Below are 25,966 nucleotides of genomic sequence, written 5' to 3'. Positions count from 1 at the left end.
ACTGTTGAAGACTGTGCGCAGTGTGAAGCACACAGGTTTTTCTTTGCACTGCATACTAAAGACTTTGAAGAAACACTGGGAATATATTAAAAGCCATGTCAATAAATGGGCTAGAATCCCCAATAATTGAACTGGGTGAAGAAATGCCTTTGTCTTTGCATTCCTTGCATTTTATTTCCAGTGTGGCTTATACAATATATGCTCAATTCTTATTGAAAGGAAAAAAAAGTCCAATGTCATTAACGTCTCCATTTCTCTCTTGCTTTTGTCTCTGTCTGTCTGTCTCAGGTGTCGTGTCCAGGTGGGGTGGTAACCATGGAGAGGCTGTGGCTGTGTGTGATGCTGGCAGTCGCCATGGCAGTGCGGGCACAGATCTGCCCGAAGCGCTGCGTATGTCAGATCCTGTCACCCAACCTGGCGACCCTCTGCGCCAAGAAAGGTCTATTGTTTGTACCGCCGAACATTGATAGGCATACAGTGGAGCTACGGCTGGCTGACAACTTTGTCACAAGGTAATGGTCACATCAACAATACTACTATTTAGAGAACTGGTACTTTATACCGCTGATACTGCAGACACTGTTTCGGTTTTTACTGCCTTACTAGGACAACTTTAAGTACAAACCTTGTGACAGTTGTATTGCTTGAAACACGGCCTCATTCTTTTCAATGACAACAATGCTTAGACATAGTCTGAGTGCACTGGGTGACGTCTAGCTAACGAAAATCATCAATACTGTATCAAAAACAACAAATCACTCTTAGAGGTAAAATGTGCGGACTCCCTTAAAACGTCTGGGCATTTCACCCTGTCAGGTAAAATTAATTTGAAAACCTGCAGGGAAGTCAAGTTGCAGTTGCAGCCGTGCAATCAGTACAAGGAGCAAATCTAAGTGTATCTTCGTAAATCAATGATCACAAAAACATTAAAAATGATCTCTGTTTAAAGTTACAGTGAGTTCTCCTGTAGGTTTAATCTTAGGTTAATGCAAAGATTTGATTAATAAACAACTTTTTAGGTTTGTAGATGACGAGATGACCCAATGCGAGCCGACGAGAACGTGCATCAGGTTTACAGCACTTAGTCACTTTAGAATATATATAAAGAATTTTAGAATATATAGAAGTTATCTATTAGTGATACTGTAAAATAAAAATGTTCCGCTTCTTCTGACTATTTTGTAACCACTCAAACTACTGCTACTAGTGAAAAGCAACTGCAACCTAAGCTTCTACATCTACAATTACTGTAAGTGTAGCATACTATACTGTTATTACTAGGATAATGTTACTACTAGCACTAAAACTGCTAATAATACTATAATTATATACTGTCTATAAAAATAATACTGTCTGGTATAGTGATTTGTTAGGATCCTCCTTGATACACTTTTCGGGTGCCGTATTCCCACAAATTTTTTGTCTTCTCAAAATGTGTTCACTAAACTCTGACATTAGTGAATAATTCTCAACAATCTAAAATCAATACCTATTTGTTTCATGTTTTTTTTAAATAAATTATAGAAATTGTCTGTCGTGGCTGGGCGGTCTCTAAACTATACTTTGATGAAGAAAACTCTTGAAGCCGTAGATGGGTTAAATAAGATCTCTTTGTTTACACAAGAGAACTGAGACACGTCTCTGCACAGAAGGAACTGATATCTTACTCAAAACCCTTCAGTCTTATACCAAGGCATTATCTCATCTGGGTCACACCGGCACTTGGCTCTCCCTCAGCCACGGCCACTACCCAGTCTCCTCTCAATCAGTATCATTGTTCACTATCCCCAGCCTATTAGCACTCCTCACCTGTTGCCTGTTTGAACTCGTTAACTCATCTACAAGAACCCTCTCCATGGCTCAGTTGTTGTCTGGTCTCATCACTACACGACATTTAATTATTAACAACCAATGTATAATATTTGAAGAGCTAAGTATGCTAGTCCTTTGAAAGTTCAGTATGTGTGTGGGAGAATGAACAATTGTTTCTCAAAGCTGGAAACAGAGACACTGATCTATGATGTCATCAGGCAAGAAAACCTGGAGCCTCTCCGGCAAAGAAGAATAAGTTGCTGAATTTTTGGACAGAGCGGCATCGCCCAGGGTCCTTTCATGACGATTCAAGCACATTTTCCGCCGGCACTACAATGAAATAAAACTAATTTTGGTGTGGGAAAAAAACATATTCTTTAAGGCCCCCTGAGTAAGTCATAGTCAGTTCAAAGTCAATGGAGCAGCTCAAGGCTGTCTCCTGATAGCATTGCAGTTTAGAGCCTCGGTTCTCTGGTTTGTAGCCTTTGGAGAGAGTTGTTCACACATGCAGTTATTGAATGAGCTGCACAGGATGAAAGGAATACCATATGTGAATTATGTTAACTTATAAATATTGAAAGAGTTTTCCCATTAAAAATCTCTATCAACACTATTGGACTGACAAATAGGCAACACTACATTTTGAAGGAATACTTACTTAATAATATTAAGATTGACAGCTGGAATTGGTGGTGTTACTCAAAACTGTTTCTTGAGCAGATCTAGTGCTGGAGGGACATCTTGTGATATATGTCTCTTGTCTAATTGAACTGTGCTTATCTGTGTCCACAGTGTGAAGAGGAAAGATTTTGCTAATATGACACGGCTGGTGGATCTAACATTATCCAGAAACACCATCTCCTACATCACACCTCATGCCTTTGCCGATTTGGAAAACCTCAGAGCTCTACACCTCAACAGGTATGAATTTGCATACAGCTGTAGACTGATGTGGTTGTGATATCATGGGATAAATTGATTAATTAATACATGTGAGGTGTCGTCGTTTATTTACAAATTTAGAGGGTACTTTCTGTTTCATCAATCTCTCTCTCTCTCTCTCTCTCTCTCTCTCTCTCTCTCTCTCTCTCTCTCTCTCTTCCTCTCTCTCTCTCTCACTCCCTCAGTAACCGGCTGACGAGGATAGGCAATGATACATTTTGTGGGATGTCAAAGCTTCACCACCTGATTCTGAACAACAACCAGCTGATGCTGATCCACCAGGGAGCATTCAACGACCTGCTGGCACTGGAAGAATTGGACCTCAGTTACAATAACCTGGACACTATACCTTGGGAGGCCATCCAGGTCAGGATCTCTTTAAACTGCAGCAGCCTTTAAAACATGTCTGGCTGGAGGCCTTTCAGAAAAATGCAATCCCAACAAACAATTAAATGGCCATAAAACCTTTTTTGGCCATTTATTTGAAATTTAAATTAAGAGATCTTAAGGGCTTTTAGGAGCGGAGGCCATTATGTGGACTATTCATTAAGATTCACTTAAGCTTAATTCCTAAGCATTTTAAGTGCTAGCAGTTTAAATTTTACCGGTGCTCTTCGTCAGCCACCAATTTCTATGTAATACAAATGTCAGTGCCTCTGTGGATCAGCTTACTAACATGCTTTGCAACTTAAAGGTGCCGTAGGTAGGATTACGAAGATCCAGGATCTCCAGGATCCCCCCTTTCCGCTAAAGCCCAAAACGGTCTCCTAAGCCCCTCCCCCCACAAGGGAGAATGACTGTGTGTGCATGAGCAGTGATTGACACCCAGTTAGACACCTCCCTGGCCTTGATTGGTGCATCTGAACAGGGAGCATTGGATTTTTGCAAATTGCACTACAGGCTATAGGTGGTGCCACAGAATATGACAGAAAGTTAGTTTTATAAGGCTTACCTACTGCACCTTTAAGATGCCTGAGTAGTTATAGTCAAGTTTTATAAATATGTGCTGTATTAGGTAATTGTGTTTCTTGATCAGCCACATGATGGCTTTGTTATTTTCAGTTTAACTTTACGTTTACAACATAGACATGTTAACATTGTAATTCAGCTTTAGCATTTCTATCACCACTGTACATCAAGGCATGAGAGATTAAAGGGACTGTGGCAATAACCAGGGTTTTGCTTTCTGGAAAGACTAAAGAAATAAAGAAAGAAGTATTAAAACAGTGTTTTCTTCATATCCCTACATTTTTAAACTCCTCCACTTACTCCTTTTCAAAATGATAAAAATGTTCTCTGTTTTTTCTGTTACTCCTGCAGAAAATGATTAGCCTCCATACGCTGAGTTTAGACCACAATATGTTGGACTTCATTCCAGAGGGAACATTTTCTCTGCTACAGAAACTCAACCGGCTGGACGTCACCTCTAATAAACTCCTAAAGCTGCCGCCGGACCCACTTTTTCAACGAGCACAGGTATTCTCAGAGGATTTATTCCCACCAAAATAAAAACCCAACATAACAAAAAATGCCTAAAACCCTGAAACACAATCAGGCACTTCATCTAACTTACAATTTCTTGCGTGTAGATGAACTGAATTAAAACGAAATGGTTGAGTCGCACATTGTGCAGTAGTTTCCCTTTGTACTTAACTGACAACTGTTTAAACAACTGACATATCACATAATGCCTTTTCATATGTTTTGACGTCCGCTCATAACTCAAGAAAACCTTTTTTTGAAACCTTTTGTTTTTTTTAGTATTGACATTACCAGTTCATTTACATCGGTATCATTTATGTAGAAACTCCTAACTGCAATGTTCAAAAGGTCATACTGGTGAGAATAGAGCAATTCCATGCTCTGCTTACAGATATGATAAAGGTTTTTGCCCATAATAATAATAAAAATGTGATGTTGGGCCACTGTATAAATGTATAGTGGCTCAGTGGGACAATGTCCATATTTAATCACTGTAAAACCTTTCTTAAAATCTAATGGTATTTAAACTTAATGTTTAATCATATTTCATGTTTTCTGGTCCTGGTGATTTATGCTATCACTCATCTAATTGCAGGAAGAAGTAGGCCATAGGATAGAGAAGGGAACATTTTTTCATTGGAATCATTGTTTCACACTACCAGGTCCTGGCCACATCAGGGATTATGACCTCCACTTCTTTTGCATTATCATTTGGTGGAAACCCGCTCCACTGCAACTGTGAGTTACTGTGGCTGCGAAGGCTAAACAGAGAGGACGACCTGGAGACATGCGCTTCACCCCAACACCTCTCTGGCCGATACTTCTGGTCCATCCCTGAGGAGGAGTTTCTCTGCGAACCTCCACTCATCACCAGATACTCCCATGAGATGCGGGTGCTTGAAGGGCAGAGAGTTATACTCAGGTATCAGTTTTTAACTGAGATACATAAAATATAGTATAAATACATGCAGAAATGGAAAAGATAAACGTTTCCTCATTAACACGCAAACACACAGTCACACACTGTCTGTTTTCATTCGTGTAGTTGTGCATTATGTTTACAAGCCGCTCAAGAATACGTGAAATGCCCAACTGTTCAATGAAGCAGACGACAGGGACATCACAATTTTAAGGAGGATGAATTTAAATCAAGAAGAGGTCTGTGAGATGATGATTACTTCATTTGCATATATATTGGTTATACACTTCAAATCATGATAGATGTTATGTTTTCAGATATCGAATTATGGGGAGAAAAAGGGGGCGAAGAAAATCAATGAGATACTATTATTATCTTTTCTTTATTGTGTCTTGACTTCAGCTCCAGATCCATTATCAGAGGGTCAACCCACCTAACATTTCTCATCTTTTGTAGCATGTTTTTAACACATTCAACTGCAAAAAGACAGGGAAATGTAGTGGTACATGGCTTGTGTTGATGATACCTTTTTTATCTGGTTATGACATGGTCATAGTTTACCCTGCTTTTATTTTACCATTTTAGAGTAATACATCTGAAATACATGCCTTGGGGTTGCTTTCATTTGTCCCTTTTCAAACGGGACCAGGGTTGAAACACCCTGAAGAAGGGCGTCCTGCCCCAAACATCCGTGTGGCAATAAAAAGTATTATTTGGAGTGCTGTCCTAATTAACCTTTATATATTATGTTCCCTTTTCACTCCCACAATAACTCACTTTATTTCATAACAGACCCATGTTTGAGGAATGCGTACAATGTGACCCTGCAGCCAAGTCCCCTGAAAAATCCCTTTCATGAGCTCTCATATTTTGGTCTTGCACCCATTTCAATTCAGTAATGCAACTACTGGTATACAAGAGATAATAATACGAAATCTGTGAGTATGAATATAATGAATACAATAGGGTGATGGGCATTTTGTTGCTAGTTTCTGACCAGTATATTTATTAGTCTGGCTTAACTGATGTACATTGCTGGGATAAAGCTGGACGGTTGTGATTGGTCTAAAGAAATAAAAGTGATTTTTTTTTTCTCAATCCCAGAATAATGTAGATTAGCGTGAAGCCTGACCATACTCCAGCGCTGACACAGTGCCGTGGAGATAGGTCTGGCAATACGAGACTAATGTTAATTGATAATGAAAATAATCATTAGTTGCACTAAAACTTAAACTAATTATTGAACCAAAACTACATGTAGCAGTATTCTTCTGACCTTGTACCTACTTATTACAACACTGTAATTCAAAGGCTGTAACGTAAAGCGTATTCTAACTTCAAATAATGTGCTCTGCCGACACAGTAGATCATGTTACGCCTCTTTTCCCACCCACTCAAGTCCCAGATGGAAGGTGGAGATAGTCCAGAAACCATCATGAAGCAATGCTCTGCTTGTACTTTACAGTTGACCACATTATGTCTGGTTTCTAATACATTCAACTCCACTGGTTTTCTCTCTTTAAAGGTGTAAGGCAAGAGGTGACCCAGAGCCAGCAATCCACTGGATCTCTCCCGAGGGCAAACTGGTGTCTAACTCCTCCAGAACGTTGGTCTACAACAACGGGACCCTGGACATCCTCATCAGTACGGTGAAAGACACTGGCTCCTTCAGCTGCATCTCCTCCAACCCTGCCGGTGAAGCCCACCAAACAATAGACCTGGTTATTATAAAACTCCCCCACATCTCCAACAACACCAACAACATCCAGGAGCCTGACCCGGGATCGTCAGACATTTCCACATCAACACGAGGCGGAGCCAACGGGAGCAACGTGACGGGTGACGTTAAGGGTGGGGCGGATAAGAGGGTTGTAACGGCCGAGGCCACGTCATCGACAGCGCTGATCAAGTTCAACTTCCAGAGGAATATTCCGGGCATAAGGATGTTCCAGATACAATACAATGGGAGCCAAGATGACTCGCTGGTTTACAGGTAAGACGACGACGTTCATCAGAGTCAGACAGTACGCAATGAAAACTGAACCATGATATGGCTAATGTGGAGGTAGAGAATTACTCAAGTCTGAGCTATGTGGATTGGATTTCAGTAGATTAGATGCAATTTTAATGATCCTGTTTGGATCCTGTCGCTAGGAGGCCTACGAGTTGGCTACCAGTGCACTACAGGGGCATTACAATGCTTTGATCCTGTAAATGAAAGACTACAATAATAAATAAATAAGTACAGCAAATGTGAAAGATACCCAAAGGAAATGGCAAATATCAATGTATAAAAAGGCTATTACATGATGAAATATGTGTATTATTCAGTATTAGTTACATTTGCACAACTTCATAAACATAACAAATGTTTCCCTGTCGAAAAACAGTAATGGTGGTAATGTTAAAGATTAGCTACTTTTTTTTTTTATCAGAGAATACAGTATGTACACATGACTATTGGTCATGGCATATTACAGCACAGACAGATTAGTTCATATCAGGGCATATTAGACCGACACAGATGATACATGAATGAACAACAAAGAAACCAGATAAACTGCGACGCGATAAAGTTCATGATCCTCAGGGAAACCCGGCAAAGTAATGGAGCTCGCTCTATGCTGCTTGCTGACTCACTGGAGCCTTGACAGGGAGAGCTCTGCGAGTCCCTCTTGACTTTTGCCGTTTTGCTCAGGATTACACAGATTAGATCGATCTCGCAGGGAATGATTGTTATTTGAGCTAAATATTTACACTGGTGAAATGGGGGAGAGGGAATTAACAAACACATACAGCTTTCGTAGGGACATCTGCAATTATTATCTCCCTTTCATATCACTGCTAATCCCTATACATCAGTACGCAACATCATCCACAGCGGGGGGAGCATTGAGATTGACCGGATGGGTCATGATAATGACAATACTCTAGGTTTTTATGATTTTTTTTTATTGATTTTTTTTTACCACAAGCTATGAATTTGTAATCCTTGCTCTCTTACAGTCTTTATCTCTCTGTGACTTCACCTATATATGATTAAAAAACACAGATCATTCACAGAAAAATCTGATGGTATTATCTGCCGTGCATATTATTCCTAATCTCTGTACATAATTCAGCAGCACTTAACCGGATTCAGAGAACGCATCATCGAGAGACGGCGCCAATAGGATTTATAGCTGTCTGTCTTGCAAAGATAGCGTCGTCACTTTTCACATCAAGATAGCTGCTTTTCCTCTTTTTATCTCTCTCTTTTTCTGCTCCTCTCTCTTTTATTCTCAAGCATTTTTTAGGATTGTCATCCCCAGCCCCAGACTTTAAAATACTTGTTGGATAGCATTACGTTAGTAGTGCATGACAGCTATAAAAAACAAAAAGCTTCCTGTGGGGGCATGGAGGAGGAGTGATTAGACAGCCTTTCACCACCCACACCGACCCTTCCTCCGTCTGTCACGTCACTCAAAGTCTTTCTTTCTTCCTGTCTTTTCATCCTCCTCTCTTCCTCTGGCTCTCCCTTCCTCTCTTTTTTTCAGCGCTGATGTCATTTGTGTTTCTCCGTGTTATTTTGCAGCTCTCTTGTCTTTAGAATAGCAGATTGATTTCCATTCCACACCTCTGCTGGCACAAAGCAGCAACCTATTGATTCAGTTTTTTTCATTACCCAAACAGGAGAAAGGGAATACAAAAGCGGGACAACGCGAAAAGGCTAGTGGAAAACATAGGGGAACGACATAGGGGCGAGAGCAAGAGGGAAAGCGGGTGACAGATGAGGGAAGACTGGTGCTATTGTCACAGACAGGGCACTCACTTTTCAGGTTCAATAAAGCCTTATTGATTTGCGGCACATTGACATTTCTGCGCTTTTCTCCTCACCTGCTCCGCATAATGCTCTTGAGTGAAGTTGTATGTTTCCTTCATACTGTGAGTTCAGCTCTCTGCGTAAACAGATGGATAAGTGAGTGATAGTTTAAAGCTTTTACAGGTACATCCGCCCGGCTAAGTTAAACTCCTGGAACACATCCGAACTGTAATAGTTGTAACACTTGATTCTGTATTGATCCCTGCAGGGAAATCCCGCCCACCACTCCTTCCACTGGGAGGTCAGGGTCAGCTGCAGAACAGCACTCCTGGAGCTGACAGGGATTCAGTGTTTTGCTCAAGGACGCTTGAGACAGGCAGATGTTTATTGATACACTACTGGTGTTTTTGTAATCCTGCTTAAGTATTGTATTTCTATTCTGGAGGCAGGCCTAGTGCCCAGTCAGTCACACAGCAAACCACCTCACAACAGCAAACTAACATCGATCCGATTTAAATAATCAACATCTTAATATAATGATGACTATTTTGCTTGTGATTTTATTTATTAACAGTAAGCATGGCTGATGAATCATTGTTTATATCAAAATAGCTATTTGAGAATTTTCAGATCAGCGATTGTTATTTATTATTACAAAATTAGCAATCTAGGCGATTGTATATCACCTGTGTATCCCAGTAAAGCTTAAAGGTGCAGTAGGTAAGCCTTATAAAACTAACTTTCTGTCATATTTGCTGAAACTGACCCTATGTTCCAGTAGAACTACATGAAGCAGGTAGTTTAAACCACCTACAGCCTGTAGTGCGATTTGCAAAAATCCACAGCTCCCTGTTCAGATGCACCAATCATGCATTCATTATCCCTTTTGGGGGTAGGAGTTTAGGAGACCGTTTTGAGCTTTAGCGGAAAGGGGGGAGGGACTGAGAAGTTGTCGATGTTCAAATTTTTTTGGCAAAGTCCTGGATCTTCGCAATCCTACCTACAGCACCTTTAAGGGTCTGTGAGTCTGTGAAGTTAAAGTTAGCTCTGGCAGCTACAGTGCAGAAAACTGTAGCGTTAGCTAATTGCTATCTCAATTAGGCGTCATCAGTCAGGTATCAAACCACTGTAAGAAGTGACTAACGATAAGTTTGTCATTTCATAACTGGCCAGTAATGCAGCTATTATAAATAAACACAACAGCAAGTGTCTCGATTTAACTTTGATTATAGATAAAGTATACCACTAATGCAATATCTTAAATTAACATTTCTTTTAAAAACTAGCCAAGTTTATTTCGAAGCTGACTTTTATCTGACTGACTGACTTGAACCCTGGGAGTGTCCACAACATCAACTGCATATTTCTTAATCTCTATCTGTTTCAGTATTCAGAGTCAAAATGAATACGCTTGAGAAAACCCTATTGTTTAAAACTATGACCTGTAGTTTAATTTATAGAATACTTTCCTCAAATAGTTCAGAACTAGTTCAAAATCCTTAGACTAATCCTTAGACTCAGTTTTTCCACATTATGTTGTTAATATTTCTGAAATTAGTTTCCTCTTAGATCTATTTCCTGCACAAAATTCACTGCTCGCCCTTCCACAGCCGTCAAGGAAAAACAATTTGCAAATTGCAATTTCTGGGGACCCCTTCTGTCAAGGCACTAATCCAGAGCACTACAACTGTGTATTCATTGTACCTTTACATTTTAGGGACTTATTATTATTATATTATTATTATTATTATTATTATGTATTACAGTACATGGCTACCAAAACAAAACAAAATTTCGCTACTCATCCATTGACAGAGCGATCTTGAAACCTTGGGTGTCTATTGGTCTCTTTTCTTTTCCTTCTTGAATGCACACTGTAAGGAACTATATTGAGTCATCCACACAGCACTCATTTAAGCCTCAGCTGTTAACCCCTTACATGTATTTCAGGGTCATGTCAGGGAAATGCTCATGTCGCCTAAATAATATGCTGACCTTTTACACATGACAGCAGATGCAGTCTTTCCTTCGCACCTTGCTGGTTTTATTGAACAATTCACAGCCATGTCGATGATGATAATAAAACTCACAGCCAGCATCGACAGCGACGACCATAAAACTGCCACAAAGTAGAATGTGCTCTTCTTCAGACATAAAGCCAATTATTGCTTGTAATTAGGGGTTTGGATGAATGCAATGCATTTTTTGGCATTAAGGGAAGAATGAATTGACAAATAATAGGGCAAATAGATGTCTTGTTTAGTCAATGAATAGACTAAACAATGAAGGTGGTAAAAAAGGCTGTTAAAATATGTGTGCCTTGAACAGAGAAATACAGATCGAGCTGCTTTCTAATAAGGTATTTTACATACTATATGTATACATTTTTTTATATTAATAATAAGCCATTACTTGGTTTGGGTTATGCCTTTATTTGGACATTTTGGTCACAATTAAAACTTTTCTTGTGACCCCCTTCGTACAAAGCTGTATCATTGTGATCCTTTATCTTTTTATCTTTATCTATTTGAGTGGTTTTCACTTCTCACATAGGTTTACTGGGAAAACTATACAGTATTGTATTACATAAGAAGAAAGCAGATTTTCTATTTCCTGTTTTTTTAACCCGTTACATTCATCTTGTGACCCCTTGTGAGAGTCCCAATTCCCAGGTTGGGAACTCTCGTCTAAATGGTATTTCAAAGTCAATTAAATTAAATTATAATTCAATTTTATTAATAGTGTCAAATCATAACAGAAGTTAAAGGTGCTCTAAGCGATGTTGGGTGACGGCACTTCTTGTTGACGTTTGAAGTATTTTCAAACAAAACGAGGCTAGCTCGCCCCTCCCTCCTCTTCATCCCGTCCCCTCTCCCTCCCTTCCGTGCTTCCGCGCACTAACCCCCCAACCCCCATCCCCAAATCCTTCTTGTCTTGTTATTGGCTGGAATGCTGGAAGACTGTTTGTTATGTTTGGTGGTGCAGGTTGGTGCAGTTTGTTTTTGTTGGCGTTTGTGGAGCCTGTGCTGTCTACAGAGACCGCGTTTTTTTACAGTGTGTTCAGGGGACAGGCAGCTCGCGGATAGTGAGGAGATGTTTGCTGTATGTGACAAAAATTGTTGTAGCCTAAAAAAGCACCTTTAACCAACACATTCTCACCCTCAACTCGTCAACATACTGACACTTGGTCAGGAACCCTTGGCGTAACTTTTTAATGCTCTGGGTATCCTGTTGGCGTCATTTTTCAACGTGCAAGGTAAAACCACTTAGTTAGAATTAGGAAAAGATCATGTGTGGGGTTAAAAGATGTATGTTTAAGTGACACACGGGACAAGAACAAGCCATGAATCCCTGTGTAGAGATGAAGACCATAAGGAGTAGGGATAGACCGATTATCGAGCCGTTTTTTGGCAGTTTGCAGATGATCTGTATCTGCCTGATAACGGATAAAGTTAATTAATTAAAAAGTGCGGTACTTTGGCTCCGCTACAGCTCTGTGTCTGTGCCTTTGCTCCGGTTTCACTTACGACTGAGTCTGATTTAATGTCCCTCCCACTATGCAACTATCTTTTACTGTGTATTATGTTGAAAGTTTCTAATTTATTAAATAATTGCTTAAACCATTTAAACAAAGTTTTGTGTTGGAGTTTGCAACATTCCGAAAATCTTAGTTTTGACTTAAAGATTTTCATTTTCACTGTAAATGCATATTGGTTCCAAATATCTGTTATCGGTTTCTTAATTACTAATTATAGGTATCAATATCCGCCTTGGAAAACCAATATTGGTCGATCCCTAATAAGGAGCAGCTTGTTTCATAAGGAGGGAGAATGTTGGCAGTATAGCTAGGAGCTAAACCAGGCTAGCTTTTAAAATGAATCAATAAAATACAGAAATTGTGTTTGCCATCCATAAATACAAGCTCTAGAGAAATGGTTAATTTAAGGCCAAGATAAAATGTAGTTCATCCACTCCAAACCTGGGACGCAAACTCCACTTTTACAATACAATTCTTAAGAACACACACACACACACACGGACACAGGCACGCGCACAAACACACACACACACACACACACACACACACACACACACACATACAAATCCCAGTCTCCCTCTATCCTAGTCCTCATCTGCTCTGCCTGTTGTTTTGTTTTGTTATGTTCATTCGGCAGTTGTTTTCCACTCCAGCAGATCCATCGAGCTACAGGGGCTGGTTGCCATTTGCCAAAAAAACTACTATCAAGCAAATTGTGTGGCAAGCTTTTTTATGAGGCTACACAACAGGGGGTGGGAGATGAATCCAGGCTTTTAAAAAGGCATACTCTCCCCCTCTCTCTCTTACTAGCAGGAAGTAGTTTATTCTTGCCTATGGTCCCTGCGGCCCAGGTATTACACCTTGCTCAGGTGTGCTTAAGGCGTGAAAAAACACTTGCCTTTATCCCGCTGTAATGTTCCAATACTGATTTTATAGCACCATAAACATATTGCGGGCCTAACCTAAAAGTGTTGTTGTTTTTGTAAGTAAGTAGTTCAAGGAGTTGTAAACAGGGACAAGTAGTATAGAGGGAGCTATCATAGCAGTAAGGATGATTCTGAAGGGAAGAGGGGGTGTTTGTAGGCAGCAAAGGAAGGAAGGAGGGATTGAAGGAGAAAAACGGAACTTAAAGAAGATTTACTAGATGACTCAGTTCAATCAGATGAGGGGAACTGAAATGGGTGGAAATGGAAAGAGGGGTAAGAAGGAAAAAAGAAAGGGGGAGGAATGACCATAAGAAGAACATAAGGGGGGGGGGAGAATATATAGCAGAAAGACGAAGGAATGAAGGAAATGATGAGAGTGGCTGGATGAATGGAGAGAGGATGGAGAGACTTATAAATGGATAATAAAAGAGATTGGAGGAAAGAAGAAGTTCCCAAGAAAAGGAATGAAGAAAGGAGGAAGAAATGTAGACAGTTTAGAAGAAAGGATTAATACAATAAGGGTAAGATGAAGGGTAATAACAGGAGGAAGGGTGGGATGATATAATGAACGTGAGAAGAAAAATTATCTTGATGAAAGAGAGAAAAGAAGGAATTATTTTAAGAGGGAATGCCAGGAGTAAAAGACAAGAGAATGGCCCAACAGCAGGAGAATAGAGGGAATGAAAAAATAAGAGAAGGAAGGACATGGAATGAGGAAGGATGGAAGCGAGGTAGGAAGAAAGGAATACAAAGAAAGCTAGAAAAATGAAAAAATAATATGAGAAAGAACAGGGACAAAACATAATGTACAGGTGATTAAAAACAAGTAATGAAGGAAGAAACAACAGTATGGAGGGAGAAAGTGTGGAAGGAGCCAACCACAGCATTAAAGACAAATTTAGATGACTCAGCTAAACTGAAGGAATGTAGCTGAGCTGGGCAGATGGAGGTCTACACCCAGCTACAGATGTTGCTGAAACGTCTTTCCCACTTCCGGGACAGCTTTGGTTGCACGGCACTTTGACATGCACTCTGCTATGCTTGTTCAGACTGAGCTCAGCAGTAGTGAGATCTTGCTAAGTGCAGAATTAGGAATTGACAAAAGTGAAAACTGGTTGTTCATTCAAGAGAAGGTCACAGACTAGTCATCACATCTGACAAATTGCATGCATTAATTGCATGCATGCTTTGCCATTAAATACCCACCCCGAAGAGGAAATGGTATTCATTAAACTAGTTTCAAAGTTATAATTTGTTTGTAACGTTATTAAAATTAACTGATAAGGTAAAACAAAACAAAAACTCTTGCCATCTATGTCAATTGATAAGAAAGGAGTATTAGTACATCTCCACATAAAGGAGCTAAGCTTCCAAGCTACTTTTCTTCTCAGTTATCGCAATTATTATATAGTGTGTGAGGATAATAATGAGGACAGCAAATCAAGGGGTGGCAATAATTACAGTTTTTAGATAATGCTTCTCCAATCTGGCATTTAAATGAAGTGTGTTTTATTGGGAACTGTAATATTATGACTGTAATTACATTACTAATTTGTTAAAGTGGTCATTGGTGGGGAAAGAAGTATCCTAATCTTCTGAGTCCCACTCCATTGCTGCATTAATACAACTGTGGAATCATTACTTGGCCACTAGCTACAGTAGGTGGCTAATATTTAGTGTTTTAGCAACTGCTCTTTGAGTCTGACTCTGAACAGGGTTTAATGAATAAAAATGCATGATGAGGTGTTAGCAAAGCCCACCTGGCCTGAGCTCAAAATCCCTGTTCCACCTCTGACTACAAGCTGTGTGGGTGCTTGTTAACCATTAGCTCTGGCATCAGGGGCATTATGCATGGTAAAACAGAGATAAGAAGCTAGCTTCTGTGATGTTTCTGTCTGCCTGAGAAACTCAGACCTATTAGCACGGCAGTGTGCCATCTGCTGTGTAAGCCGCATTAGCGCCGAGGTCAACAGTAATGGGGCAGGAGTTGAACTACCATTAATCCTCTTCTCTTTGTGCTTAGAAACCTGTTATTCTTAACTGGTTTGATTGCACTCGTGTGACTTCCGATTGTTGAGTAAATGAACAGGGAAAAAAATATTTTGAAAAGAAATGAATCATGAAATGTCATGTTGCCAATTACCGTATGCATTATGTAATAGCAAAAAGAAGCACGTGAGCGTATGGGAGCAGCACGTGTTTAAAAAGTGCAGTGCAAAGAAAAGTTTGTTAAAACCCATAACTGCTTCTGCATGCTATTTTGTTGGCTTATCTCACAACGTTTTCCATGTTTCAGGCTATCTAATTTAGACTAGCTTGCATTGCGGTAGCATGGGAGGCTTTAGCCAGAAGCGCTGAATACCATTTTCTAAAATAATTGGACAACCTACTTTTAGATATCTGTGACCCACATTTTGGTTCCATCCCAGTTTGGGCAACACTGCTGTGCAATTTTACAATGTTTTTTTGTTCAAACACTTTTTAATTGAGACTGGGTAGTGGTAATATACTATAAGAGCACACTGATATTTGCACAATTTTATTTTATTATGTACTTTTTACCAAGAAGGTTTAACAGCTGAAACAGCTTTATCGTCATGGGGTTTGGTGTGTGATGTTATTTTATAACATAAGCAGATGTAATGAAAATGTTGCATTGTTGCTTTAAGTTTTGTACTAATTTATTTTTTGGATTATGGGGAAAACAATATCTTGCTCTTGCTTTAAGTCACACAACATAAGTTGCTCAGTTGTTATGGAAATGTAGACGTTTAGATTTTATTTTTTTTCTGAGCATGTAAATTCTCAACTGTGTTGGCTTGAAACAAGCTAAAGTTCAAAGCTCATTCTTGACTTTGGAAACAACAGTTGACAAAACTATCTCAACACAAGGTGTTTTTCATTGCAAACAGTTTGCCTAGCTATCATGGAATCGTAGATTATTGGAGTAATGTTTGAAATTTGCTCCGAAAATAACCTAATGCCATGTATGAATGTGAAACTGAAATGCAGATTTCTTACTTAATATTTGCAAAGTTTACTGTGTTGAAGATACAACATGCAAGATATATTTATAAGTAATCCAGTAAATCAATTTTGAGATATCACTTTGACAAACATGTTTGTGATATGGGCAATACTTTGATTACTAATATTTTGTAGTTGCTTTCTTTTAACTTCACTCTGACTCAAATTAAACAAATGAGATATAACTTGTCAATTATAGAGCTTTAGATGTGCTTGGTGGATTTTGTTACCTGTCAACATAGCCATGCTAGCTGTTTTCTGTCTTTATGCTAAGCTATGCTAACCGGCTATTTGCTGTAGCTTTATATTTACCATTACGACATGAGATGTATCGATCTTCTCATTTAACTCTGTGCAAGAAAGCAATTGGTGTTTCCCAAAATGTTGAACTATTACTTTAAGTCAGTCAAAACCATACAGTAAAACTGTGAATCTACAGTAAATCTCAGATAGGACAGGACGTTACAATAGATAGGACACGAAACCAAGTGTAATGCCAGTTACTACACAGTCGTCAGGTCAAAAACTCTACAAAGTACATAAAAATGAAATTTAGATCACCAAAATTCTCTTTCACAACTTGACAGCATCCATTCCTCTTATGAAATGCAAAAACATTATCCCCCTGTAGCTACATGAAACCACTAATGAGCTAGCCCAGAGTGCTGAATATAATTTAAAAACATTGGAAGATGCTGTCACACATGGTCCGAATAGGCTCTGCTGCTAGAGAAGCCACTGACTGCAGCTGAGTTATTGGAAGCCCTGGCCTCTTATCGCGTGGCTCCAACTCGACCTGGAAGCCCTTGCCTTGTGTGTTGAATCATTGCTTTGAAAGTCTTCCCCCCCGCTCTCCTGGAGTAATGCGTGTTTGTGGCCTGTGGGCTTTGTCCAATATTTAATCAAGTGAAATGGCCTGAAATAGAACAATCTGGTATCATAGTTCACTGTTCTGTGTATGGAGGCAATCATTTGTCTCGAGTCAAAAAGATGAGAGTGACTAATGGAGATCGCATTGTCTACCTGGCTTTGTCCTGGCTGAAGTGAGGAAAGCTAGAGTTGATTAACTCGCACACAAACACAAGCACACTCACATCCGTGCACGTGCAAACACAATAACGTGATGAATGTTGGCAGAGAGCCAGACACAGTGACAGCCACTGGGAAGAGGAGGCTGCTGTGGGAGGAGAAGATTACTGTAATGGAACTCACACACATGCATTTACACACACATATATATATATATATACTGCAGACACATATAGACATAAGTACACAAATGCATACTCATAGAGGAACATGCACAAAGAAACTTTATCTTGTGTAATGAAACCCAGAAATGCACACACACACACACACACACATACACACGGGCGCCCTGGGCTGAAGGCTTGGCAGAGCAAAGTAGATAGATTAGTGTAATAGTCTCGGCCAAGGCAATCATCGGCCCACTGTAGGGCTTCAAATACTGGCAGCAACATCCAGCTCAGACACAAAGAAATTAGCCACAATGAATGAGTCAGTTTGGATGAGTTCACAATGCTAACGGCTCACACAGTCTAGAAATAATCATATGCAAGAAAAAAAGAAAATCCACTGATTTGCATAAAAATGTATTTTGTGAACTCAGCATGCATCGGTACAGGGTTGAAACACAGCAAAAACATTATCAATATATGTTCCTTGTAGCTATGAATTATAAATGATGACAGCTTGGCTTACACGTTGACAATGGAAACTAGCTATGCAATGTGAGTGTCATTGGCCGTAGCATCCGGTTAGATGGATTTTGTTTAGAAACTCTTTTGGGCTGTTGTCCAGGAGGAGTCATGTAGCTAATGGTTTCTTGGAAGTGAAGGTTTCTGAGGTGGAGTTAAGAGAGAATGTCATTTATTCAAACCCTCAAGCAAAGTACATAAGTACTGCCCATTTATAGATCTTTCACCAAACAACATTCAATGTTTTTGGAATTAAACAGTTTTGGTTTTTGACTTGCCGAGTTACTGATACCTACATTTTCTATAATATTTCTATAGTGAGCAGATCTGACATACTTATTATTCTTGTTTGTAATATTAACTTCAATATAATATTTAAAACATATTACATATTACAACACTAAGGTCATGACTTTTCATCACCGCCCAAAGAAAATCATTTATCTCCAAATTTGGCGACTTTCGGTCAAATGTTCCTTCATGATGTGAGAAAATGATTCTACTTCTTAAGATAGATACATCATTAAAAACCCATTGGGTTAGCTGAATGAGGCATTGTCACGAAGCTGAATACAATTTGGTTTTTCTTATTTCAAAATAAAATGTTGTTTTGGAAATACATCACAGGACAGCAACATTCTCGGTTTTAAATAGTAAATAATATGTTTTGTTGTGGCTACTCAACAGTGAGTTAATCATATTTTCATCATATGATATCAGTATAACATTATAGAGAGGTCAGTCTGTGCAACCGCAGAAGCCCTCCAGATAATGTGGAAAGAATTGTCTGCTAGTTGCTTATCAATAGCCTGGTTGACACCAGACCCTTCTCAGTTGTAACTGAGAGTGGGTCTGGGGAAGGTTCATTGACAGTTCATTTCCAAAGGGGCGTCACCAACGGACGCCGCTCAAATGCCTCTGGGCGCAATGGATAGTCCAACCAATCAGAACAACGATACGGGTGACCCTGCGCTTCGGTAGCCGTCATGTTGAATGTAAACAAAAAGCCGCTTGTCGTCGCTGCGCTATTGTCGTTGCGTAAAGCCCGCCTCAACGGTTGTGATTGGTGTAAAGCCCGTCTCACCGGTTGTGATTGGTGCCTCGATTTTGGGGACATTGGAAATGGGTTTGAATGGGCTCTTGCTCTTGGGCTGACTTGCAGAGCAAATCTCAAATTTGCCGGAAGTTCGTCAGGGTTTACCCAGGCTAGCTTATCAAAGGTGCGACTGCAGCAGTCAAAGATGGAGAGAGTAGGTGGAAAATTTATAACACACTCACACACATCAGGATCGCCTTAGACACAAACCTTAGAAAACATCACCATGGCATTATCATCCAGTACCGCCAGATTACTGCCATGAAACCAGAGAATGTGATGTCGATGTCGGGTTTTACTTATATTTCAAATAGTTTGCATTATGATAACTTGTTCCTGCAGAGATAATTGTAATGCCCCCTGTTTTCCATATTTACAGTTTTTTACTCATAATACCAAGATGTTTTTGTCTTGTTTCTTATCTTTGTATCTTGTTTTCTAAAAAAATTCCCCACTCGCCCCATCCTGGGCGGTCCTCTTCCTTCGAGCTCTGTTCCTCTGGGAGGGCCTGGGAGCCTGAGGGTTCTGCGCAGTATCTTAGCTGGTCCTAGGACTGCACTCTTCTGCACAGAGCTCTCAGATGTTGTTCCTCGAATTTGCTGGAGTCACTGTCCCAGTTTTGGGGTTACAGCCCCGAGGGCTCCAATTACCAGTTGAACCACTGTTGCTTTCACTTTCCAAATGTATTTTATTTTTTCAGACTAGAGGCACTTACACCAAAGATACAAAGGCATTTCAGTGTATGTTAGAATTTGTTCTGTCACTTTGAAGTATGAGTATGATATCATTCATGTGTATGTGCAGGCTGCCCTTATTCACTGTTTGTACATATAGCTATGAAATGTAATGCACTGTAATTCGTATATATGCATTGAGATCCAGATTGATGTTTGTTGTTTGGCACACTGGACTTTCACCTGGGACACTGATGTTCATGTCCCCTGTGAAATCAAAAAGTTATGTTATTAACTTAACTTTGCAAAAGTTTTCATTAGATATCCTACGAACCGTTGTATGAGAATGTGTGTGTGTGTGTGTGTGTGTGTGTGTGTGTGTGTGTGTGTGTGTGTGTGTGTGTGTGTGTGTATGTGTGTGTGTGTGTGTGTGTGTGTTTAGTGGCTAAGGTCTCACTCCTATACTGTCCAAATCATTAAAGAATCATTAGGTGCAGGCATTTGCATTCAGGAAATGTTCCGAAAATTGACTGAATATTCATAACTATATAATCACATATCCCAGTAATCAGTAATACTCTGTGTGCTCTCTTTTTTAGAGCGTGACAGTGTTTACGTCGGCAAGAAGAAAGATGAACTCACACATTACAAAACATTACAGACACATTATTTTACACAAAGATTCTGAATGTGTTGCTGGCTAATGTGACACACAACCATACACGCAAATGAAACCAAAGGCCACAGCTATAATAGGGAAATTAATCTCTGCCTGTGTATGTATGTGTATACAAATGTAGCTGCTTGTATCAGAGCTTGTAGGTGCCAGCGACTTTCGCTCTTATCATTAAACGGCATACTTCAAAGTCACTTTATGTGTCCCAACACAGAAATAATATGTGTGTGTGTGTGTGTGTGTGTGTGTGTCTGTGTGTGTCTGTGTGTGTGTCATCAAGAGAAGCAAAGAGGAGAACACTCATGGTCACCCAGCGTTCAGATGGTTAGATTAGTATTCATGGGGTCATATAGATGCTCACACACACACTCCTACAGCCTTGTGCTCTTAATCCATCGAGGGCACACTAATGACCCACCGCTACATTTATTCCCTAGCTCTTTATACTTACCGTTACACCTCACCATGTCTCCTAACCTTCTCTTAACTCGAGCTCTAACCCAGATACTTAACCTGGCTAAAACAGCCCACTCAGTGCACACGAGGCCGCGAGCTGTGAACTAGCAAACCCTCTTTGGTTTTAATAAGGAATTTAATTTGCATTTTAATGAGATAATCCAGGAAAGCTGACAAGCCCTTTAAGGGAAACTGAAGGACAAATGTGCATATCCTCTAGTCAATGTGACAAGTGTCCAGTGACAAATTACCAACTTCACTCAAAGTGGCAACATACCTTTGTATTTGTCGAAAAGAATGTCCAGATGTATTCAGCGTGTCTGAAAACTGTTTCCTTTGAATATTTTATTATGAAACCAGAAGAAGATAAATGATTTTGGAAAGGAAGGGCATCTCTCCTGATCCGTGCAATAATAAATCATCTAATTGGTCTCCTGTTCTGCTGATGACTTTTAGGTTTTCATTTTTGATGATTCAGCACCAAGCTATACACAGTGGAGCTGACTGCATTCATCCTTTACCATTTCCATTCTTCCTTCACTGTTGACTATTTTATTCATGTATTTTTTTCTATTATATTTACAGAAGGTAAATGTATTATGCAGGTTGTCCAGAAAGATTGTGTTTACTCTTATCACAAGTCCTGTGTCACCTGAGCCCTTGATGCTAGATACAAATTTAGCTAACACTTGTACTCTAACGACAATGCATGTGGGGTTTCAAAGAGTTTGGTAAGCTGCTGTAATCACCACTTTTATGTCAACAATGGCTCACATGACTACGTGTTTGTGAAAGATGTTTCTTGTAGTGACGAACCCACAGATAATTTTCACACATCTTAGCTTTTTTTTAATTGTTGTCTATTGTTTACTGTTACTGTTTTCATTCAATCTCATCATGCTTTTATTATGAAAATTTTTTCCAGACGCAGCTGTTTTCAGCAAATACATTTTAAAAACTCATTGTAGACTACACTGTGATTAGCCGGTGAGCACAGTGGACCATTTAACAGCTAAAGAGCCAGATATTTCCCTCAGGAGTTGATAGAGACCAAATTTTCCACAGTTTCCTTGGACCTTAGTCAAGCCATGATATTTTCCTTGAACATAATGGCTGACACAAATGCCTTATGTCAGACTGTATACATCAGTATGGTTTGAGGAAATGCAGTACATATCGGTCTAACATGATTGTTCCATGTGGGAATCCAAACCCGAACCTCACCAGTGCATTCCTGTACTTATTGTGTATTGTATGTTGTTCTTCCTCAAAGTGCGTCTAGTCTGCTGATGCTCTTCGAACACTAAACATTTGTATTTTATGTCTCGCCCTTCTTCTCTGACTCTCTCCTTTGCCACAGAATGATCCCCCCATCAAGCAAAAACTTCCTGGTCAACAACCTGGCAGCAGGGACCCAGTATGACCTCTGCGTGCTGGCCATCTACGATGATGTCATCACCTCTCTGACAGCAACACGTGTGGTCGGCTGTGTGCAGTTCACCACCGAGTCAGAGTACATGAGGTGTCATTTTATGCAGTCTCAGTTCCTCGGCGGGACTATGATCATCATCATCGGAGGGATAATAGTGGCTTCGGTGCTCGTTTTCATCATCATCCTGATGATACGGTACAAGGTGGGTCCCTGTCCGTCTCACTTAATCCACCCTGGCCAGAAAGGAATAAGAGGAGCGAGCCTGTCATTATGTGGGACGATTGGCACTGTTAACATGATGGCCTTTTGCTAGCTCGGTCTGCTGCTTATGAACTGACCAGACATTTTTGATCATTTAAGATGCAGTATATAGCATGCAACAAAATCCCAAGATATGCAGAAATAAGAATATATTATTTCAATTTTGAGATAGTAAGCCTTTTTTAAGGGTTTTTCTTTTGTGCATTCAGTGATAGCGTAAGGGTATGTGCTAAAAGTGCCTGGCTGGAATCAAAGTGGGGACGTTAAAGTTATACTCTATAACCACTAGGCTAGGCTATAAACGTATACAGTACTGGTAATAAGTGCATTGTATGACAATGTATTAAAACAACAAATTACATCCCAGAAACAAAACTAATTCTAACCAACCAGACACAAGACTTCCCTGGCAGTAATGGTAGGGTTTGTAAAGATCTAGACTGGCAAGACTGAAGTTTAGGTTCATTTTTGTGTCATTTATTTTTTTTATTGTTGCAGCTTACATAATTCTTGATTTGTTTTCCATGTCTCTAAATCACCTACTGGGGCATTTTAAGCTTAGAAGATTTTTTTAAGCTCAACCGCTATAGTGACTTGGTTTATGTCATGATATAAAAAAATGGTGGTAATATTTTTTAATTTTTTTTTTGCCGTTCTGCCCAGCCCTACATGAAAAAGTTCATATGTAAACATTTCACTATGGAAAAAGAATAATCAACACCTCATTGCTTCCATCTGTTTTTTCCTCAGGTGTGTAACCCTGGTGAGGGTGGTAAAGGCGTTTCATTGTCGATGACCAACGTTCACTCACAGACCAATGGGCAGCAGTCACAGGGATGTACTGTGACTCCAAGCTCCTCTAAACACGGCTCAATCGGATTAGACGACCTCTCAGGAGGCACAAAGAAAAGGAGTGGAGCAGGAGGAGGAAGAGGAGGGGGCAAGGATACGATGACTCAGTTGTCCGACTCATCCCTGCCTGATTGCTCCACGACTACGTCAGTTCTCAGCCAGCCTTGGGCAGCCAAAAGCCCAACAGCTGGAGCCGAGGAACGGGAGAAAGCGGGTGAAGAGAGAGCTCAAGCTGACGTCTCGTCGCCCACCGGGACCAGCGGTTCACTAACCAAGCCAAAGCGGAAGCCCACTCCAAGTAAGCCAGGTTCGGCCTGCTCCAACAACTCGGCTACTCCTGAAAACCTCTCCTCCCCTCGCCCTCCTTCCTCCTCCTTCTCCACCGCCTCCTCTGCTCTCCTCCCCTCCTCCCCTCTGGAGAACCTCAACACCAACCGCAACAACTCCACCTCTCTCAACCAAACCCCGCCTCCCTTTGTCCCTTCCTTTTTCTCCAGCCCTCTCGCCACCCCGAGCCCTGTCCCCTCCATCCGTTTTAGAGAGACGCCCATCCTGCGCAGGGCTCCTCGCGCAGGCACCTCAGCCTCCGCCAAGTACCAGACTCTCCCTGTGGAGGAGGCAGGGAGGACCAGGGGGAGGAGGAGGTACTCGCTTAGTGAAGGAAGCTCAAAGACTCACTCGTCCCATCAGGGAGCAGGAGGAGCTCCCAAAATAGGGCGCATAATGCGGGACAAAAGGAGCCAATCAATGAGCGGGATGCTACTCCCAAAAGACGGGGATGGAGATTCGGACAAGGGCCGGTGTGATTCGGACTGGATCTTAGAAAGCACGGTTTGAACTGGAATGCAACAGCAAACATAAAATAAACTTTGGTTTATCCATTTTTGTTTATCTAATGTATAAGTGTATGTCTGAGGTTTTGTGTGTGTGTGTGTGTGTGTGTGTGTGTGTGTGTGTGTGTGTGTGTGTGTTAGTTTGAATGTGTCTAGAATGGTGTATGAGTGAAGGCTAATGTGTGTTTGTAACATATGAAACAGTGTTGCCATTTAGGAAGTGCGTTTTTTGGTCTGTACTGTATGTGTGTGTGTTCATGTTTGAACCTTTCTTTATAAATGTGTGAGAGGGTGATTTCGTGTTTGTGGGTGAAAGTGTGAACATACCTTTAATTTTCCAGCCTGTTTTTTTTTTTTATTTTCATAATTTTTCTCCACAATTCTTTGTATTCGGTTTACAGTTTTTTCACATTGACAGTTTCCTATCTCTTTTTTCAGTCTGTCATTCAGCGAGTGGCTATGTCGCCTCGTCTCGTAGCGTCCTCGAGTTGTCTCGGTCCACTTTATAGCACAAAATAAAACAAGACAATGGGCTTGCCACGTTACTTCCGGATTCACACTCACCTTATTTGAAAATACCACGAAAAGGGAACTATTACAGGTAAAAAGAGGAAAATAAAAACAATACAAGAACTGCAAAGCACACCATTACTACGTCAAGAAGCCCACAGGAAGTGTGTATCAATACTGCGGCAAGAGAATAGCAGTCGGTGCCTTCTTTTGCACTAACAGACCCTCTGACAGATGATATAACCGGATTTAGGACTCCACCATGCTCCCTGAACGAGGGATTAGGATGGAGGGGACAAACAAAAAGGAAGAGAGAGATTTCACACATAGCCTTTCTTACCTACTGAGGAGCACAGACGTTTCTTGACATATAGACGGACACAAACTGAGACAAAAAAGTAAGAAACAGATGAAGACTTTAACGGACCTCTTATGAAATTGATATTTTTTAAAGGGAAGAATAAAACTAAAAAAAAGAACATGAAAACCCTGTGAGCTTTTCACTGACATTGGTATAATACAGCCTGTTGGTCACAAGCTCCAGGTAAGCTTCTGTACAGAAAAAGACAACATGTACTGTGTTGTTGTGTAAAATAAAAAGGGATAAAATGAAAACTGGAAATGTGTGTTTTATGTACATGATACGATACTGCGAAGAGAAATGCTCTTTACTTGATCGTTGCATATTTAGCGAGGATGAGCTTCTAACTGTAGCAACATTGTCTCCAGGATCAGTTTCTGATTAGTTTGCTGCTTTCTACCAGAAAAGACAATATTAATGCTAGGTCACAGTCACTTTTCTTCAGGCATATATGTTTATGGCATCAATTGTTCTTCCCATTATTGCATCATTTCATTTGGGAAAAAAGGCTTGTGATAGTTTTTAATTAAAACACTTAAAGTTTCACATTTACATTCATCTTTTTGTGATTTAATGCATTGTGCTAGAAACCCTAGACACGCACACACACACAATCTTAATGTAGGGTAGAGACTCTCATTTCCAAACC

The 25,966-nt window shown here is 40.2% G+C and overlaps 1 protein-coding gene across 4 annotated transcripts in view; it reads left to right on the top strand.

Annotated features, from left to right (window-relative positions):
* The window catches only part of LOC116042488 (leucine-rich repeat and fibronectin type-III domain-containing protein 5), a 125,497-nt gene extending 100,070 nt beyond the window's left edge, over positions 1-25,427 (top strand). For 3 of the 4 annotated variants that reach the window (XM_031288665.2, XM_031288666.2, XM_031288667.2), the window contains 8 exons: positions 289-512; positions 2,605-2,733; positions 2,940-3,120; positions 4,075-4,230; positions 4,899-5,158; positions 6,681-7,148; positions 22,429-22,702; positions 23,512-25,427. In XM_031288665.2, the coding sequence (XP_031144525.1) occupies positions 316-512; positions 2,605-2,733; positions 2,940-3,120; positions 4,075-4,230; positions 4,899-5,158; positions 6,681-7,148; positions 22,429-22,702; positions 23,512-24,450 (2,604 nt within the window). In that variant the 5' untranslated portion in view covers positions 289-315 and the 3' untranslated portion in view covers positions 24,451-25,427. The remainder of the gene's footprint in view (positions 1-288; positions 513-2,604; positions 2,734-2,939; positions 3,121-4,074; positions 4,231-4,898; positions 5,159-6,680; positions 7,149-22,428; positions 22,703-23,511) is intronic. The other variant, XR_004895744.1, reaches the window with a different exon arrangement.
* The last annotated feature ends 539 nt before the right edge of the window (positions 25,428-25,966 follow it).

The sequence above is a fragment of the Sander lucioperca genome, chromosome 18, assembly GCF_008315115.2.
Source record: "Sander lucioperca isolate FBNREF2018 chromosome 18, SLUC_FBN_1.2, whole genome shotgun sequence".
Taxonomy (NCBI): Eukaryota; Metazoa; Chordata; class Actinopteri; order Perciformes; family Percidae; genus Sander; species Sander lucioperca.
This window is presented reverse-complemented; position numbering and strand designations above follow the sequence as displayed.